We start from the raw sequence: 19761 nt of genomic DNA, 5'->3' as shown, positions 1-19761 counted from the left end.
AAATAAATGATATCACTTTCAAAGGGCGAATTATTGAAATAACAAAGGCTCAGCATGTCCAGCTTTTTTTTCTTATAAAAAGACAAGCGGCTTGCCCAAGTCAGACAGCTTATGAAGTTTATTATGACTGTCGGTCTTGTATTCATTGATTCAAATGCACCCAGTAGGCTACTCTGACCTCATTAAAAGAGCAAAGCAGTGAAGTCAGTTTCAATGAGGCTTTAAAGAAAGCTCCCACTACGCATGCATATCCATTGTCTTCCATATCAGAATCATCGGGGGGGATTTGTAAGCCCCTCTGATAAGCTTCCGTAGTCCCGCAGACTTCTGCCAACCTCTGCTGTGAAGTCCTCATTCACAGGGAGGCCGGAGTGGGAACAGCAGGGGTGTGTATGTGTGTGTATTTGTGTTTTGAGAAAAGACAGTACTGGTGCTCAGAAAAAAGTGACTATTGGTTTTGAAACAATCTGAAAGATTCAAAAACAAGGACTTTGTTTTTTTTAAAGATTAACCTAGAAATTGACTAAATCAATTGTTTGCTTAGTAAAAATTTCCTTTATTTTTAGTATTTCATGATAATATGCGTCTGTTCATACTCTCAAAACGCAGTCAGTAAAAAATTAAGAATAAACATAAACTTGAGTGTTTATTTTGTTTATGATCTGCTCTGCCTACAAATTTCTTCATAACATTTCCCCTGTGTAATATAGATAGGACACATTTGAAGCCTCAGCCTCTGCATTATAACATGAAAACTTGAGCTCCACCCATCAAAACTTTCAGATTAAAACTGATAGAAATATGACCAGAGAAGATCCCTTTATGTTCTGTTAGACTCATTTTTCTGCCATGAGCGTCACACAGAAAGGCAAGGATAGCTGAAAAAGCAGCACTTAAAACATGAGAGAAGACTTTGTCATTGATGTGCTTAAACTCAATCGTGTTTCAATTAAAAAGAAATATTACAGTATTCTAGCTGCTTAATGAAAAAAGCTACAAGCAGTCCGGAAGTCTGAGGATTCATTCAAAATGTGCAGCGAGTTTGTGCTTCCCTTATTCTCCAAAAATTTGGAGAATAAAGATTCCAGACAAGAAATGTAATAAATGACAAAGGACTGGTTCATATTTCAGATTGGTTAAGAATATTGAGTTGATAAACTATGAACATAAATGAATTACATTTTACTGGAGTGATCTGACTTTCAAAGTAATTCTTATTAAGCATGAAATAGCACCACATTTTTAGTGAGAGGTGAATTCCAGTGTAATTGAAATGCAAAAAAACATCGTTTTTTAAAAATACAAATTCATATAAAGTTTAGAGTACATACACTTCTTATGCTGTTGTCCTTCTTGTTTTATATATATTTTTTAAATATACAAGACATCAGCTGTATGTCCAGTGATCTCTTTACCACCAAAAAAATATGCTTTCCATTTTCAGTAACACAAATGAAGACTAACAATATGTTGGGAGTTACTGATGAAATAGTCAAAGTGTTGCGCTTATATTATTCCTGTTAACCTCAGCTGGTAAAGTATCTATTACCTCCAGCTTGATAATGGCTATTCCATATTTCAATACAATACTACTCCCACTGGAACAGACCATTTTACAACCTGGAAGTCTGCCAGATCTAGAATGTGCACTACTGATCTGGTTGCTTAACTTTCATTCCTTATCTAATGTTTTCTCGTTCTGTAGAACAACTGATTCAGTCAAAAATGTGATTAATGTTTCTATGGGCTGACAAAATAATATTTTCTATAAGGTAGTAGATGATTCACAAATATACAATACTACTATTTTCTTTTCGACAGGGTCAGGTAGATTAAAACTGGGTTCAAAATAAGCAGACAGGGAAACTGAAAAGAGTTGGCGGCTACATGAACGACAAAAACAATGAGCGAGAAAGGAGGTCATGTGCAAGAAAAAAAGGGAGAAAAATAAGGAAGTAAAATTAAGAAAGTTTATTTAAATAGCTGCAGTTTCCATTGTAATCTAGCTCCATACATCATGCTGGTGGGTCTGACAGACATGTTCCATTTTCGTGCAAATGTCCATTCAGAGGGTCCCTCTTAAACTCTTCCTCCACCACATTGTTACAGATCAGCCTCCCCTTCTGCCTTGAGGCCCCCTCCGGCATTTTTCTACACCCTCACATTCCTCTGTGCCCCCCTCTCAAAAATTCACTCATTTTTCACTTAATTACTTATTCATTTATAATCTGTCAAACAGAGTGGGTGAAGCTGAATCTTTTGTGTTCAGAGTGTATGAAGCTTCCTAAGGAGTCTGTGAACATAAAGAAAACCACTGGACCTTTAAAACAGTCTAAGGAACAAAACATTTGGCAGCAATTGGGATCACTGTAGATATTTTTAGTCCTCGCGGTAGGATGAAGGATCTTTTTTATTTTGTGCAGGTGCATGGTCGGCAGAGAGCGTGTCCCTGTTGAGAAATATAACAAAGGAAGGCAATTCTCACAGACATAGCATCCCTTACACCAAACTGTGAATGTGTGGGAAACCTGAGAACTTCTCAGATTTCCAAAGTAACAAAAGTAACAAAAGGCTTTGTGTCAAGCTGGTCTGTGAAAAGATTTTTAAGTTCATACAAGGCATTTTATGACTACGTTGGCTCACAGAAAAAAAGACTTTTTAAAACAAAAAACTCTTAATTTTAAAATGAAATCGATAACTTACCAAATATCCAGTCAAATGGCATCTTCAGTTGACATTTTTATAGTTTGTCATAATTTGCATTGCTGACCACCGGGTGAGTATTTTCCCTTATTAATTTGCTGAGTAAGGAATCCCCGAAAATACATTTCAGGCCCCACTCAGCGTACTACTGCTCATGTTCAGCTGTATCTGTTTTCTAATACAAAAAAGCACTTGTTTAAGAAAATTTTGGGTTTCTGTTTTGTTGCTAGCTTTAATTATTCAGGGATTTTATGATGCAACGGGATCCTATCCTAAGGTCCATTGGGTTGGACAAGAGAAACAGTTGCTTGGTGAAAATCTTCAGTTTGGTCCACATTCAAAAGATGCACAACTAGATAGAAACTGGAATAAATAACTTCAACTGCTGAATGTCTTTGGACAAGTTTTAAACTATTAATATGCAGTTCCAACGCGCCCTGAGGAGGGAACAATGCTAAAAACAGTTCAGTGCTCACCAGGCGCTTGCCAAATAAAACAGGTATGCAAAGAGAGTTCACAAACTCTGACCAAGCATGTGCCAAATATAATCTCATCGCTTGGCAATTTAAAAATATATATATATACATATATTTTGACTTCTTGTCACGTTTCCTAGACAACTGATGTGGGTAGATTTACAGTAAACCTGCCTCAGTCTATTTTATTTAATGACACAAGAATGCAAGGAAACATTTTCATGTGGAGATACCACACAATGTGAATTTCAAAATAAGGGCATTTCAGTCATTGGTACTTTAGCAGTGTTATTCTATCATGTGAAAATCTCAAATGCAAAGTAATCAAATTGTCAGGATTCTGCAGGATCTAAAAAGTTTTAAATTTAATGTAAATGGGAAAAGTCTTAAGCACGTCTAGGACTTCCCAGGCTGTCTTTTAAATAACAACCAGAGTTTATCCTAAATTCATATGTTTAATTATTCAATACTTCTTCAGGTAAATTCTTACATGTTCTTGCTTTTGTTTGGTGTTTATATATATATATATATATATTTTTAAGAAATGCTGCACTCCTGCTTTTTGTATGTGGGTCTGGCTGCGGAAAATTGTGTTTTTACACTTTTCAAAACAAACTAAATCAATGAAAGTCACAGCAAAAGGCCATTAGAAGTAATTTAAAGTCCGACACTGAGCCTTGAAAAACTTCTAATACTGAAATGGTCCAGTTTTGAGGACCTTAAAATCAAAACACTCTTGATGGTTATCCTCTTCAAGGGTCTTTGTCATGAAAAAGTGTAGATGTGGAAAGATTTTGGTTGAAAATAAGATTGCAGTAGTTGTTGAGACCTGTTGCCAAAAACTATTATGAACCTTACAGTATACTCTGTTTGAAGACAGGAACGTAGGTAATTCAAAGGAACAAAGGGAGTGAAGTTAGAGACCAGATCTGAAACATTCCATCCTATAAAGTTATCTTTAACTGTCTTATTTTATGAAGTCCGTAAAATATCATGCTCACTATGTTATTATGTTTTACATTTAAATAACAATGGACTTTCAGAATTCTTGAAGTCTTCAATAAAATTTCCTGAAACTTGCCAACACCACGATATAAATGACTTTGTGTCAACTTTTTTTTTTTACCTTCTTTTCAGCAGAACATGACAATTGTTTTTTTTGGGGGTTTTTTTGTCCAAATACTTAATAAATCATCAAAATAATTGATAGAATACTCAATTACTTAAATAATCGTAAGCTGCTGCCCTTCCACATACTTCATTCTGACTTTCTAAAAATCTTCCCTGTGGAAGGAGCTGCTTTCAGTGAGCTGGACAATTGTTTGCACATGGACCAAAAGTACATTTCTCTAAAAGGGCTGCAGAAAAAGAACAACAATTTAAGTGTTGAAAAAGCTAGTGAGTAATACCTTGAGCTGTTTACAAAAGTTTACTCTTGGCTCTCCATTTCGACTTTCTCTTACGTCCATGAATCTGTCAATTCAGAGGCCTGCTTAGCATTTTGGCCAAAACTTCTGTTGCTCATACAGTCCATTGACTTTGTCTACCCTCTCTGCACATAATGTTAACTCAAACAAAAAGTTATGCTGTCCTCAGGCCTCACTACTCACCCCCTCAAACATGTAACCATTTTTCCAGCCTTGTGGACAGACGCGAAGGAACAGCAAGGTCATTGAAAACATACAGAAGACTTGTGATATCTGAAGAAAAAGTCTCGCCCAAGGGGACACTGCAGCTATCCTGTATGGATTAGTGAATGAGAGAATCTTTCAGCAAGCTCACAAGAAAATGTCAATCTCTTTGCAGATTCTGCAGTGTGCGGGTATAATCTCGTAATCCTACCCTGACAAACCCAGTGTGAGCGTTACAATGAACCTGTCCTCGTTAAATGCATGACAGTAAGTTCACAAATATGCTAGGTAACTTTCACCCCTATTGTCCTGTCAGCTCAATGAATAATGGACTCTCAGAGCTGCTGGAATGCCGTTGTGCTTTTGAGAGGCCTGCAGCAAAACAGAAGCTTAACCAGTGGCATTGCCTGTCAACGTTTTTCTATCCTGTGGCTGGAAATGACAGTCTGTCAGTTAAGGTGTCACTGGGATCAAGTTTACAGTTTGGGTTAAATGGCCAAAGTTATTTTTAGAGCCATGGAACATAAATGTATTACAATCAAACCTTATGCTTTATTGTCAAGGTAGACAAAAGAGTGAACACGATGAAACTGCCATCTAGGAATGATGATGTAGCAGCACTTATATTTTTATTAATGATAATCAGGCTTACTTTCAACTTATTTTCCTCTGATTCTGAGCCAGATATGGAAGAGAACATCTAACAGCAGATGGAAAGTATTTTATGTTCCTTACACCAACTATATTGCATTAGTTTGAAGTGACCTATTTAGGGGCAAATAACTAAATTAACTGTGAAGAATTCAATGGTTGACAGAGGTCAAAAGTGGTCTGGTAATAGTTGTTTCACATTAAAACATGTGCAACACTGGGTCACAGAATCCACTCTGACATTCCAGTTGAATTGTGTCTGTACCAACCAGCAATGCTCTTGCATTTTTACATGCTGCTCAACTGCAGACTTGGAAAATAATACCACTATCGCGCACTGCAAGCCCAAACATAACAACATATGTCCTTTAAATTTTAAAATATCTCATCAAATCGTCTTTGACATTCTGACATTTCGCTGGCTTTTAAAGAGCATGGGCTTCAGGAGGAAACTAAACACTGTAAACTTTACTTGGTAAACACAACTCCAAACCACTCAAACAGGATGGCTGGATAAATATTGTGGATAAACAGGACAGAGAAATGAAGTCCAACTCAGTTCGAAGTGAGAATACATTGTAAATATGATGTTATTTTTAAACTTCCCCTGCTGTACTAAATATTAATTTAAATAAATAAGGGAACATGAAATGGAAAATAACCTCAAGCTCTTTTTCTTTAACCCAGGTGGCTCTTATTCAACTTTTTTGCAAACTCATAAGCGAATGCAGTACTGCAGGGGGGTTTACAGTCAGGATGTAGCATCACAGGCAGCATCTGGAGTTGGGCTATGAATGCCTGGAGCTTAGAGTAAGGGGTTCTGCCACTCCTATTCTTTTTCAACCGTTCTTCGTACCTCATCTGTACTCCTGATTTTAGTTGGAGCCACTGCACAGAAAAAAACACATGAGACCATTTGTTGTCTTTGGTTGTTTATACTGATGTGTGACAGTTGGTAGACGCATGAAACGAGAGACAGACAGTAAACAGAAACAGAAAACTTAACGTCAGGGGGAGTCTGCTGTGTTCTTGTCTATGCCTTTTATTCCTGTTGCGTCCTGTGGCGGAGATAGCAAAGATCTGTTTTTCATTACAGTATGCAAAAAGATTTAAAGAGGAGGGTAATGGCTGACTGGAGTCTTAACCCCGTCACTTTGACACCCCAAACCACCAGAAACCTCCCAACCACACTCAACCTTGCAAATAGGAAACAGCTTTGGTGCCTCACGTCAGGCTCTCAGTACCAGGCTGTTCCATACATCAGAGCTTTAGTTGGAATCCAATAGCGTGATCTCCTTCTATTCATCAAAGCAATGACGGCAGGCCTTACGTGCAAGAGCCACAGACTTTGTAAATTGCAGACTCGCTTCTGCCCAATCACAGCCAGCTTAGCTGAGTAAAGTGTTTGTCAGGAGTAATTTGTGAACGTGTATATGCGTGGTTAAACTAAAGTCCAATCCCATGAGGCATGCATCTTCAATGAGCATTCAAATCCCCGTAGTGCAAAAGACATGTGAAAAGTTTCATTGTGGTAAAAGTTTCCTGTGAATTTTCACATCGGTGAGCGCAGATGACAAACACAAAAGAAGGACGGAGATGAGGATAAACTGAACAAGAGATGAAGGACATGTCCTGGAGAAGTGCATAAAAAGAGGAAGGAGGTGGTCTTTGTTATTATTTGTTCACCCGTGTTTTCCCTCCTTTTCTGGACCTCACTCAGGCCTCTTTGGCTCTGTTTGTGGTCTTGTTCCTCCACAGCTGTCGTAGTCAACAACTTTTTATAATTCTTCTAAACAGCTGTTCAAGCTGCGACCTTAAGCAGAAGGTTGTGAGGGCTGAGAGGACACACACACATTCATGCAAGGGATATAAACCTTGGAGTTATGAGGGGCCTTGCAAATTCGGATTTTGTCACATTATGACCACAAACTTTTACAAAGTATATAGGGTGGTACATGATTTAAAGGGAGATATACAAGCAATGTTTCGTGGCTTTAAAAAAATAGCAAATATTTGAAAAAGTGTGTTTAGAGCTAGTATTCAACAACATTGATATGCCTCAATGACTTTCAGTGCAATTAAATTGGAGTTCATATGTTTGTAATTTGGTGTTATTGGTTTTTTTTTAGTTTTTGTTTGTTTGTTCTTTCAGAAAATACCAGTGAACAAACTACATTAAAAATATAAAGACCAAACATATCAGGGTAGAACTATGGACAGGTTTAAAGCAGAATTAGACTACATATCAATATGCTAAACTCTTGAATTTCCATTAAGTGTTGTTCAATTCATTATCCACCATTAGACAGCTAATGGGACAACCGCAAACCTACCAAACCTACCAACAGATGTCAGTCCTGAAAATCTGACAGGCCGATCCTGAGGAGTTTTAATCAGAGAAGCAGTAACAAGCCTCATGGTAACCCTGGAGGAGCTGACAGATTCACAACTCAGATGGGAGAATCTGTTGACAAGACAACTATTTGGTGTCTTTCAATATGGAATAGTGTGGAGTTATGGAATAACATCGAGAAAAAAGCAAGTTTTAAAAAAAAATTGTTTTGAAGTTTGCCACAAGTGATTTGGAAGATATTGTAAATATGTCCAAGAGTTTGCTTTGGTCAGATGAGACTAAGATGTAACTACATGCAAAACACTAAATATGGTGGAAAACTAATGCTGTGCATAGTGGTGGCAGCATCATGCTCTGTAGACGAGACGTTTGTCTTTACTAGTGTCAGGGAAGCTAGTCATAGTTATTGGGAAGATGAATGGAGTTAATTACAGGGGAAACCTGGAACAAAACCTTGCTAATCTGTAATTTCTTCAAAATTTAGGTTTGAAAAATGTGGAATTAGAAAGAATAGAATAGATTAGAATAGAAAACCCAAATTTACATACAGCTCATCTATCAGTTCAATAAATAAATGTCAATAAATGTTGTTCCCCAAAACATTCTGGAAAATCACAATTTTTTAAGTAAAAAGCTAATTTTAAGAGGCTGCTGTGAGAGGTGAGAATAATCATGCTCAAATGTCAGCGTGAATTCCCTGTGCTCTGTGATGATGGGGGAACACACAATGGACACTCTGTGATGCAAAGGTAAAGGACGCAGTTGGAAACCATGAAAGTTAACGCTGGCAGTTCCTCATTACAAGTCTTTCCTGCTGCCAATCTTAATATACCTTAGAGGAGCCTGCCTCAAGCTCCTCACATTAATGCAAACATGCATTCACTCAATCATGCACTAAGGCAAAGTTCAACAGGCTGCATTTGTTGTGAAGGTATGACTGATTGGATTTTAATGTAACCTTTGAAAGAGCGAGAGAATGAATCATATAAATAATGTACCTAATTTCTCAGGTTGACCCCTTTCCCTCCCCAGTTGCCTGTTGGGGGTCATTGTGGTAAATAACCCACGTTATTAACCCGATGACATTTGCCGCAAACACAGGCACAAATTTATTGCGGGGTAAAAACACCCATGAATCAATTATGAATAATGTTTTACAGAGTTTAAAATTAAATAGGTTAGATTAGTTGATATTTTTCTTTAATGCTTGAAGAGTGTTTATGTTTGACAATTTATTGTACAACTTGGACAAATAAAGTCCTCACCGTACATAAGGAGTTTTATCTACATCAACCCAATAAATATGCATTTGAGCCTCCATTGAACCAAATCTGCTTTTCCGGAGACTTTTTCCATCATGCAAGACGGTACTCACTTCCTTCCACAGAGCCAGACAAAAATGGCCTTCCATGCAGTCACTGTGGGAAAACTTTGATGGACAATGGGAGAACAGGAAGAACTCCAAATCTGATTCCATGGTGTAAACCTTACACCCAAACTCTATTCTACTACCTTGCAATCTATATAAAAATAAAATAAAAAAAATTCCAGTGTGTTTGTGTAGATTTATTGCATATTTTACATTTTCTAGTTATTTAATATCTTCCAGGTAAATACTAAATTGAAGGGCAGGATCGGAAAAGTGACTTTCTGCGACCTTTAAAGCAGCACGAGATCCAATTCCCTTTTGTCACAAGCTGTAGTCTGGACATAAGTGTGCAAGGCCACTTCCTTAAGTGTGCCTCACCCCTCCCCTGTCTCATTTCCTTCTTACCCAAACAAAAGCTGCTTCTATGGGAAAAGGGTTCAGCCACTTCTTTGCAAGCCCCAAGTAATCAAATACATTTGATTTTGCTCAACTGAAGGAGCGATGAAGAATCAGAAACCACCAAGGACAACTGTCTGCGTATAGTATTCAAGTCAGAATTGCAATGCAATGGCAAGTTTGCATCATAAAAAATTTCAACCAGCAGTGCACATTAGGGGAAAACATTTATAATAGTTTCAGCTTTAAGGGCCAAGCAACCACAGAGCCTGAACACAACAATTCAGAATAAACCAGCTTTTATTGATCATACAATGGCAACATCTCAGCATCCAGCCTTCATCTGGCTGTGAGGTGGCAGTGGTTTGTTCGGGTGGACGCCCACAGTCAGACCAAACTCTTTGCTGGTATGTTTCTCATGGACATCAGGCTTCAACTGGAAAGTCTTCTCATCAAAACAGTCCAAGGCAGTGAAGGACAGGGTCTTCTCCTCCAGCAAGCCTTGCAGTCGTGTGTGCCAACTCTCCAGCATCAACAAGAGCCGGAGCCCAGAAGATCTGAGGGGCCAGAACCTGGAAGCCACAGTAGTGCAGGATGCTGTTCTGCAGAGAAAGAATTGCTTTGAGGTTTCCACTTTGTGTGGTTTAATCACACTCATTTAAGATAAGTTACCTGCAGTGGCCACAGTGTGACGTTCATGTCTCCATTAATACCAGTTGGACTGAACATGGATTCTAGAGACCCAGTGGTGAAGGACAGCATGGCTTTCTTGTCCTAAAAGGAAACAAGTTGAACACAGCATGTTTTGTTTTCTGCAAACCCTTCATTGAACTCTCACCTTGAAGGTTTCCAGGCTGTAGGGTTTCTCTTGTGAAAAGGCAAAGCCATTGGTGAGCACCCGATCAAACCAGCCCTTCAGGATGCCAGGAACACTGAACCAGTACATGGGGAACTGAAAGAGGGACTACAGTAAGTAGGTTGTGATGACTTACCACAATGCACTGCTGTTAGGAATGCTTTACCTGAAAGATGACCAAATCTGCCTCAGCTAGCTTAGCTTGCTCCTTTGTGATGTCATCTGAAAGTTTTCCCTGCTCCCATGCAAGTTTGGATTCATCAAGATAACAGAAGTTATCAAAATTCTTCAAGTCTCCTGTGCATGAAAGGTTCTTCTGGCATTACTAAAGCACAACATTTGAGAAATCTGCATTGAATCATACCTTTGATGTCCTCAGCTGTAGCAGTGGCTTTAAAACTCATGGCACACAGGTCAGAGACTTCCACTGTGCAGCCCTGAGCAGTCAGAACCTCCACAGCAGCATTTTTAGCTGCAGCATTGAATGATCCAGAGCTCTGGTGAGCATACACAATCAGCACGTTCTTTGCTGCTATATGGAGAAAAGAACAATTGGATTTAATTATTTCAATAACTTAAATATAACAGAAGACAGCAACGTTTTTAATGTTGTACAGAGTAGAAACAAGAAATAAAAGTTTTCACATGCAGGCACACAAAAACAAGCTTACCCATTCTAAGGCTGGTTTCCAAATAAATAGCTAGTTAAGAAAAGAGGTGCTTGATATTCACAGCTCAAAATGCAGGTTTTATACATCTTTTCCACATTAGGCTCTCTCAGTTTGTAATCAGGGTCACCAATCAGTCAGGTGGGAGGATCATTCCCCTACCTAAAGATTTGTTTCCAGTTTAAAGAAAAAAATAAAAAAAAATTTGATTTACTACTGAATTTCAGCAATGATTTATCTATATTCTCACAAGGTGTAATCTTACATCAACCCCTTTACTCATTTTCTCCTTTTTACAGTGTTTGTTTTTCTTCTTCTTTGGGCCTGGCAGTAAAGCAGCAGAGCCAGACATGTGTACTTGTGGATCCAGGATATTTGATAGCATGCAGGTCTGTATTTGTCCCTCTGTCTACAAGATGTTTAAAATTTACATGCCAGTCTCGCTATCTTTCACCCACATGAAGCTAGAGTGGCCTGGTAATCCTCTCACTGTACAGCTTTTGGTTTTCTTTTACAGTACTTTCCTTTGCAGAAACAGTTGCCTGTGGTCAAGCCCACTCATGATTGTTGCCCCGTTAAAGACAAACAGATTCAGCATCTGGCTTCAAAGGCATAGAGCTGGGACACATGTCGCGTCAAATGCACTGATGTCTGATTCTTTCTGTTCAGAGGAAGGGTTCAATTAACAACCGCTACATTTTCCCAAACTGAAGTACTACAAATCCTTGGCTCTGTAGAAAGATTTAAGTGAGACAGAAATGGTGTGTCGCCTCAATGTAATTTTTATCCCATTACATCAGAAGTATGTTGGTTTATGTAATGTTATATTTAGGCTGTGTTTGTACTCACTTTGTTTTGACATGAAAGGATGACGTGAAATGACTTGGGGGGAAGGGAGGGCATGTTTTCATGCTCTCCACACACCAAGCTGCAGATTCTTAAATATTTTGGAACAACATTGTGCGTTGCTCTCCTACGTTTCACATAATTTCCGGTTAAATAAAATAAAGACAAACATAACACTAACATCTGCACTCCAACTTTGCTTTGGCCGTGTCCTCATAGTGTGCGTCAGAAGCAAAAAGAATTGCGCACACACTTTTCATGCTGGTCTTTTCCTTATAGCAAAACGTGGCTTACAGTGCCATTGTGTGGCCAAACTGAGTGTGTAGCTTTAATGCATGGACATAAAACTCAAACCTGTGAGTTTCTGTTTTAGGTGTATTTGGATAACCAAACGCACCTAAAACAGAAACCTAAATCAACAGAACCTAAATCAACGTTTAGTCTGATATGTCAAAATGTGATTAAAAAATATATATATATATATAGGTGTATCTATCTGGGTTCAACCTTCAAAATAAAACTCAACATAATTCTGGCTTATGTTTATTTGGTGAAATGCTTTAACTGTTCTTTTTTTTTTGGGGTGGGGTGGGGGTTCCAAAGAGTGTTTTTCTTGTTTTTTAAAACTGTACCAGCTTCCTCCAATTGAACCAACAAAAATGGCTTTTTGTGCACAACTGGTGAGAGGACTCCGGCGAAAGGCATGAAAGCAGTATAAATAAAGATAAGAAACTTGGTTTAAAACTCTGATAAACAATTTGTGTTTACTGACATATCAGACTCTCACAGAGCCAAAAGCGATTTTTAGGAATCAAATGACATCATTGGTTGTTTTTATACTATTGTTGATAAAATTGATGTGAACTTTACAGTGCAGGCACTGAAGAAATGTTCCTTAGCTTATTTTGATGTCTGTCCAAGAATTTGGCCCATATCTCAATATTCTATTATACTTCAGTATTTTATATTATGCTGAATACAATTTAATTTGTTTTAAGTTGACTTTGTTTTTGGTATGAAGTAAATGTCTTGTTTATTTTATCTAGCTTTGAGATAACGTGATTGAATTCTGATGCAACCGTCAATTCAAATTTGGCTGGGAGGTAGGGTGGGACAGGAAGATTTTTTTATTTGTTGCTTTCTTTAGTTTGTCTCGCCTCTACTTTCCATTGCGCACAATATAAATAACATTGGCACATTGTTCACTGTTATATAAAATTTCTATACAAATGAAGTCTGACTGATTTCTTCACTGATAATAGTTTCTAAAGGAAAGCCTGACTACACAGGAAGTCCTTCACTGGTGTTTGTGAGGTGGTCAAGTTTAAGACTGTCTTTATTTAGCTAGGAATGTTCTATTGAAATCGTTTTTTCCAGGAAGAACTAAACAAAACAGCAGCATAAACAAACTCAAAACATATTCAAGTAAAAAAAGAATTGTCAAGCAATATCAAAAGACAGTACAAAAAATACACAAATATAAAAGAATTTGCTTAAAAGCCAATGGAAAATTGAGAAAAAAAATCCTTTCTACCCAATTTAAAGGCCTTTCAAAATATGGACTAAAATATAATTCTTAGCCTTTCAACTGGTGTCTTACTTGCTGAGTTCTTGTGTGTGAGAGAGTGTTGTGGAAGTCTGTAATCATCTCAATGCAAGAACACCACAAGAAGATTGAATATTGAGAAACATGTCAACATTTTTTGATATTTGTCTCTGGTACTGAAACTTAATACGCATATGGTAAATATTTCTCACAATTTGGATGATTATGACTTAAAGATAAACCCAAAATGCAGTGTCTCAGAAAAATAGAGTATCACATATCAATTAAAAAAATTATTTTATACAAGGATTACTATACATTTAATATGTCAGGTCTCCTTTCCATGCATCGTTGCATCAACGTCTATGGCATTGCTGAGATGTAATGGAAGCCCAGGTTGCAGTGACAGCAGCCTTCAGGTCATTTACATTATTGGGTCTGGTGACTCTTCATAATACCTCAGAGTCTTTATGGGTTCAGGTCAGGTTGATTTGCTGGTAAATCAAGCACAGTGATACCATGGTCATTGGACCAGCTTTTGGCAGTGTGAAAAGGAGAAATGTCTTACTGGAAAATACAATCAGCATCTCCATATAGCTTGTTATGGAAATAAGTTATGATTGCTGTATAACTTCCTGGTAGATGGCTAGAGTGACTGGACTTCAGTTACCCAATACCAAGGCTATCATAACTGAAAATTTCACTCTGAACTTTAAGCAATGTGGATTATCCTCCAGTCTCTGGAACCTCAAGTTTCATCTTCCCCTTCATTGAGCTCTTACCTTGAAGGTTTCCAGGCTGTAGGGTTTCTCTTGTGAAAAGGCAAAGCCATTGGTGAGCACCCAATCAAACCAGCCCTTCAGGATGCCAGGAACACTGAACCAGTACATGGGGAACTGAAAGAGGGACTACAGTAAGTAGGTTCTGATGACTTACCACAATGCACTGCTATTAGGAATGCTTTACCTGAAAGATGACCAAATCTGCCTCAGCTAGCTTAGCTTGCTCCTTTGTGATGTCATCTGAAAGTTTTTCTTGCTCCCATGCAAGTTTGGATTCATCAAGATAACAGAAGTTCTCAGCATTCTTCAAGTCTCCTGTGCATGAAAGGTTCATCAGGCATTACTAAAGCACAACATTTGAGAAATCTGCGTTTATTCATACCTTTGATGTCCTCAGCTGTAGCAGTGGCTTTAAAACTCATGGCACACAGGTCAGAGACTTCCACTGTGCAGCCCTGAGCAGTCAGAACCTCCACAGCAGCATTTTTAGCTGCAGCATTGAATGAGCCAGAGCTCTGGTGAGCATACACAATCAGTGATTTGTTTGCTGAAAAAAAACTATACATTTAACCATAATCTCAGAAACATTATATTTACAACAAATATGTTCAGCAATCACAAGAAACTATTACCCATTTTTGACCCAAAAGCCTGGTTGTTTTTGCCACAACGGAAATAAATCACACCCTACCTGCTAGACTTGCTCAGCTGTTTTTATGTCTGGCTGTGCTCAAACACACTCAGGTGCAGATAATTAACAATTGTCTTCATGATTCGGGTAACAGCATCAGAGAGTAATTTCAGATTTCCACACATTTCCACTAAAACCTGAAGTTGAATAAGTTCTGTCCAAGAACAATAGTGCAGTATTTTACTTCCAACTTATACTGCTGCAGACTTAATGTTAACTTAGTGTTGCTTCTGCTTTTTCATCATTTTTCAATGAGCTGTGCATTGTCTGCACAACTATGTGCACAGGTTAAATCACTGTGCAGAGACATTTGGCAAATTCTGATAGCAACCATGTAATGTAGTTTATATGGCAGCAAAAAGCGTTTTAAATAGGGAGCAACAGCACCATCATGTGGCCACAAGGGAAATTCATTATTGCAAAGTTCTGTTCTACATCTGCATCGTCTTGGTTTGAAGAGTAGTTCTTAAACTGGGTTGTGTGGTGCTTGTCTGGTTCTGATCGTAGCAGCTGACATTGAACAATGATCAATTGCTGGTGACTCTTTAAGATATAATCTAGTTACAACAGAATTTGAAATTTGAATCTGGAAATGACATCACACCCAACAATGGTGCATTTGTGAGCTTTAGTACCAGTAAGATTTGAGAGTTGGTTGGTTTTGCTCAATACATAACAGCTGTTAGCAATAAAAAGCTATTCCCAATTTTTTTTCCCTCTGCTATAGAGGTTGTTATTACAAATCCTCACAAGTGCAATCATTTAGGAATTATTAATTTATTTTTTTAATCTTTATTTTCTAAATTTCATCTTCTTGGGACCTTAGTGTAGCTAAATGTTTCCACTATAGAGGTTTTAAATGTCAGTTTCTGAGAAACAGTTGAACTCACAGTTAAACTCCAACCAAACATCTGAAACGTACATGATCGTAGGAGTCCACTACTTACATAAATGACGTTCAAATATAAATTTAAGCAATGCCATTTTACCATGACAACTTTTACTTTGACTTTTTATGCAGACAACTGTATGTGAAAGTTTTTATTAAGAAAATTACACAAACATAATTCAAGCAGAAAATATAGTCGTCCTGTTTTCATTTTTAACCAGTGGATGGCGAGAGTGCACATACACTTTTAATGCCAAGGTCTGACTTTAATGCTGTTTATGACCTAATCACTGTTTACATCCAAATAACAACCAGCCAATAGTCACAGCCAGCCACAGTGAGTTATAGCCATCCAGATGTTGAGTCGTTAATTCTAGCTGTATCCTGACGGAAAATAATCACTGCAGAGATGCAAATAGCAACCTTTAAAAGATTAATGTAGCTGATCTAATCACCAGGATGACCGTTAAGTAAACAGAGCTGCAGGATTTACTGTGAGACTATTGGCTGGCTGTCAGCAGGGCCGCCTGGCAACAGTACAAACTGGCAGGTGCTGGACTGCTCAGGAAAAGACTCAAGATGGACTAAAATTAATTTGTCTATTTGTTGTTCAGTCGCCGTAGCTCTTTCATTCGGCTGTCCAGCTGTAACTGAACCTCACTCTTATTTTCACGTTAATCACTTAAAAAGTGCGTAAGCTTTCATCTTCATCTTTACCTCTATAAAATGATACAATTTCCATTTAGAGAGACAATGACTAAAGGGATAAGCAAACTCTAGTAACATACATCCCACACATTTTGTCTACAAAGACTGTTTGATCTATTGCCCATGTCAGCTGGCCAACTAAATTCTGTAATTTGGTCAAAATGAACCCATAGTTTAGCCCTAACAGCAGTTTTCTCTTAAAATTAATGTATGTATTTTCCTCACCTACACCATAAACTATTTCGCATATATTAAAAAAAATTATTCTTGTAGTTGAAGTCATAGTAAAGTCCAAATTTGATAATATGTTTTTGTTTGTTGGTAATATTTCTCTGTTTTTTGGTAATATTTCTCTGTTGCATAAAGGCTGTGCAGTGTTTAGACAGACCATTTTAACAAGTTACACACATTTGCTGTAATTCAGATCGATTTACTTCTTTCCAAAGATATATTTAAATGCACTTCAGTTTCATTTGAACTGATGTATAGATTAACAAATAAAGCTGCTTTTCTATTAACTTTTGGTCCTTTCTAACTTTAAAATTTGTCAATGATCTTTTGAACCATTGATTTTCAGTGTGGGATTACCATCTTCTTGCCACATAACTGCTCTGTTCTCCTCAGGATGATAATTTGCTCAGTGTGAAGATGTCTTTCCTGAGTCCAAACCCCTGCAGGCTGCAGGCAACATGATGAAGAGACGTTCACTGAACTGTGACAGTGGCTAACATTGAGACACTGATTTGCATTGTTAACAGACCAGGGGACTGAGAAACCTTCTGCATACTTATTTGATGTCACAGCAAAGGAATGCACAGATAAGAGCATCTGAACATTTACATGCATGCCTCTTCTTTTGTTATCGCCTCTGGCTCAGAAGGTGTTCTCCATAATCCACAGATCCCTTGGAGGTACTTACTGCAGAACTGCCTTACAACTCATTAGCATAAAAAGATACGGGAAAAAAAAAAAACATTCCAGCATCTCCTTTCTCAGATACTGTGGCTCTTCAGCTAAGTCACAATGCCACCAAACATTTTGGACTTGTCAACAAAATCTAGCATCACAATTCAGAGACTCCCTAACTACCACACAGATGTGGTACCATTTGACTTGTGTTTTTAAGCAGAGACACTTTCTTCTCTGCAGACTTTGTGTAAGAGAAGCACAAAGTCTTCTCTTGCAAAAAGAGAAGACTTTTAATTATGTTTAATGTGGTAATATGTTCGTAGTTTTCTATGTTACCTTTTGGTTCAGGGGTTTGAGTCTGCGTTGGATTGAACACTGATTATGGATAGTGTAGTTTTCTGTTTTTAGTGCTTCTCTGTGTTGTCTCTGCTTAGCCATCTTCAGTTTAATCTCGGCTCTTTCCCGTAGCCTGTTAACAATCTGCCACCTGCTTCTATTTCACTAATCACCTCCTCAAAATATTTGACTCAGTTCAGTTAGTAATTTGTCAGATCCTTCCTTTGTCCCACCATGTCAGGTCTTGCCAGGAAGATAACTCGTTGATGTTTAAAGCAATGTAAGTTTGTAATATAACAACTGCTTAAACTCCCTCATGGTGGTGCTGCTACTGCTTTACCGCTCTCCCACCTGTCTATAATTACCATATGAAGCTTAAAACACTATTGTCTCTTGCACAACAGCAATCTCAGTCCAATAGCAACAAAAAACAAGAACACCTAAAACACTCTTAAAAAGGGCTGGGGGTTTTTTGTTGGGGTTTTTTTTAACTTACAATAAATGTTTCATGAATCTCAAATTATTTTTTTTAAAAATGCTTTATTTAGGTTCATTAAACTTAGGTTTGACCAGTTTACCTCAAATGTTTTCACCAGCTGCTGCCATAGTGACAAGAGCTGATCGACCCCCAAAAAACTGTACAGCAGCTGTTATCTAGAGAGACATGACTGATAGAGGGGTTGAGAAATTAAAGGTTTATTAGTCACAAAATGTTGTAGCAGAGGATTGAAACTAAATTAACAAGAACATACTCAGTCAACATAGAGATGTTCAAAGAAACTTAATGATTAAGTTTTTGTGTATATGCACATGAAGTAAAAAGGAGATGAAAATGTGAGGCTCTGTCCTTTCAACCAGATGGTGTCTAGACTGAAACAGATGACGAATTAAATCCAAGACATCCCAGTGGGAAAAGAGCAGGGAAATACAAGAGAGAAAATATGCAGTCTCCAAACAATACACACTGCTCAGGTTGTGAAAATAAGCTTTATTAATAAGTGCAATATCAGAACAAACAGCCTTTTATTTTCACAAATCAGTCAGAGAGGTGAAAAGAATAAGGATTTTACCAACATTCACACATCTTATATATTTTTTTAAAAGCTGTAAGCAACTTACAACCTGTTTGTGTGTTTGTTGTTTCGGTTGACAAACACACAAACAGGTGGCTTGGAGAGAATGATGGTGGCCATATGCCAAAGCTCCGTCAGTGACTGCATACGGTGGAGTCATTTCTCACAGAGCCTGTTGCAGAGTCTGAGGACATATTTTCCACCGGCAGCAATCTTATTCAGAGCGATCATTGATTTAATAATTAACTCTGACAATTTAGAAAATAGCAGGAGCCAAAAGACCAACGTAAGGTTTCATATTTTACTTTAAAAACGTTTGTGACATTTATTGTCCATTTATTTGATCCAATTCAGGGAATCACAACAGGAATGTTTTTCCTTATAAAAAACTCTAATAAAAATAAAAAAACTTTCATCAACTGTGAGATTATAAAGATTTCTTGTCATCTTAACCATTCAGGTCAACACATTTACATTAGCTTTAATTGCCCACATCTTACCTGCAACCTTCTTGAATTCCTCTGTCCATGTAGCTCCAGAAGAGAGGTGGGTGTGTCTCAGTGAGGCTGCAGAAAAAAGCAGACGACTGGACTGTCAGAGGAGATGGAGCTAGATGAGGAGGTTTGCTTCCCAGGTCCTCAATTACATCTTAATCCTAACATTTTCTCTTTAACTTCAAGCATCATGTAAAACATGGGAATGTGGTTTTGTGCTTTCTGACTAAACTTCTCCTTTTTTTCTTTTTTGTACTTTTCTCCAGCCATTTAGAACTGGACTCTTGAATGTATCAGGTGAGTTAAGTTTTCACTTTGTTTTCATTTTAATTTAAGACCCTTAAGTACATAAGTACATCTGAATAATTATCTTAAGATCCTAAC

At 37.7% G+C, this 19761-nt stretch overlaps 2 protein-coding genes across 2 annotated transcripts; both read right to left on the bottom strand.

Annotated features, from left to right (window-relative positions):
* Window positions 1–9861: 9861 nt before the first annotated feature.
* LOC116722836 (ribosyldihydronicotinamide dehydrogenase [quinone]-like) lies at window positions 9862–11110 on the bottom strand. Its single transcript, XM_032567172.1, is given in 7 exon segments — window positions 9862–10112; window positions 10114–10181; window positions 10252–10353; window positions 10418–10531; window positions 10602–10732; window positions 10800–10967; window positions 11107–11110. Coding segments are annotated over 7 exon segments (795 nt in total). The 3' UTR covers window positions 9862–9904.
* Window positions 11111–13971: 2861 nt separating this feature from the next.
* LOC116722835 (ribosyldihydronicotinamide dehydrogenase [quinone]-like) lies at window positions 13972–14913 on the bottom strand. Its single transcript, XM_032567171.1, has 5 exons — window positions 14910–14913; window positions 14660–14824; window positions 14462–14592; window positions 14278–14391; window positions 13972–13989 (listed from the first exon to the last, which is right to left on the bottom strand). The coding sequence occupies exons 1-5, from the start codon at window positions 14911–14913 to the stop codon at window positions 13972–13974; spliced, it is 432 nt and encodes a 143-aa protein (XP_032423062.1).
* Window positions 14914–19761: the final 4848 nt, after the last annotated feature.

The sequence above is a fragment of the Xiphophorus hellerii genome, chromosome 7, assembly GCF_003331165.1.
Source record: "Xiphophorus hellerii strain 12219 chromosome 7, Xiphophorus_hellerii-4.1, whole genome shotgun sequence".
NCBI lineage: Eukaryota > Metazoa > Chordata > Actinopteri > Cyprinodontiformes > Poeciliidae > Xiphophorus > Xiphophorus hellerii.
Note: the sequence above shows the minus strand (reverse complement) of the source record. Positions and strands in the feature narration are given on the sequence as shown.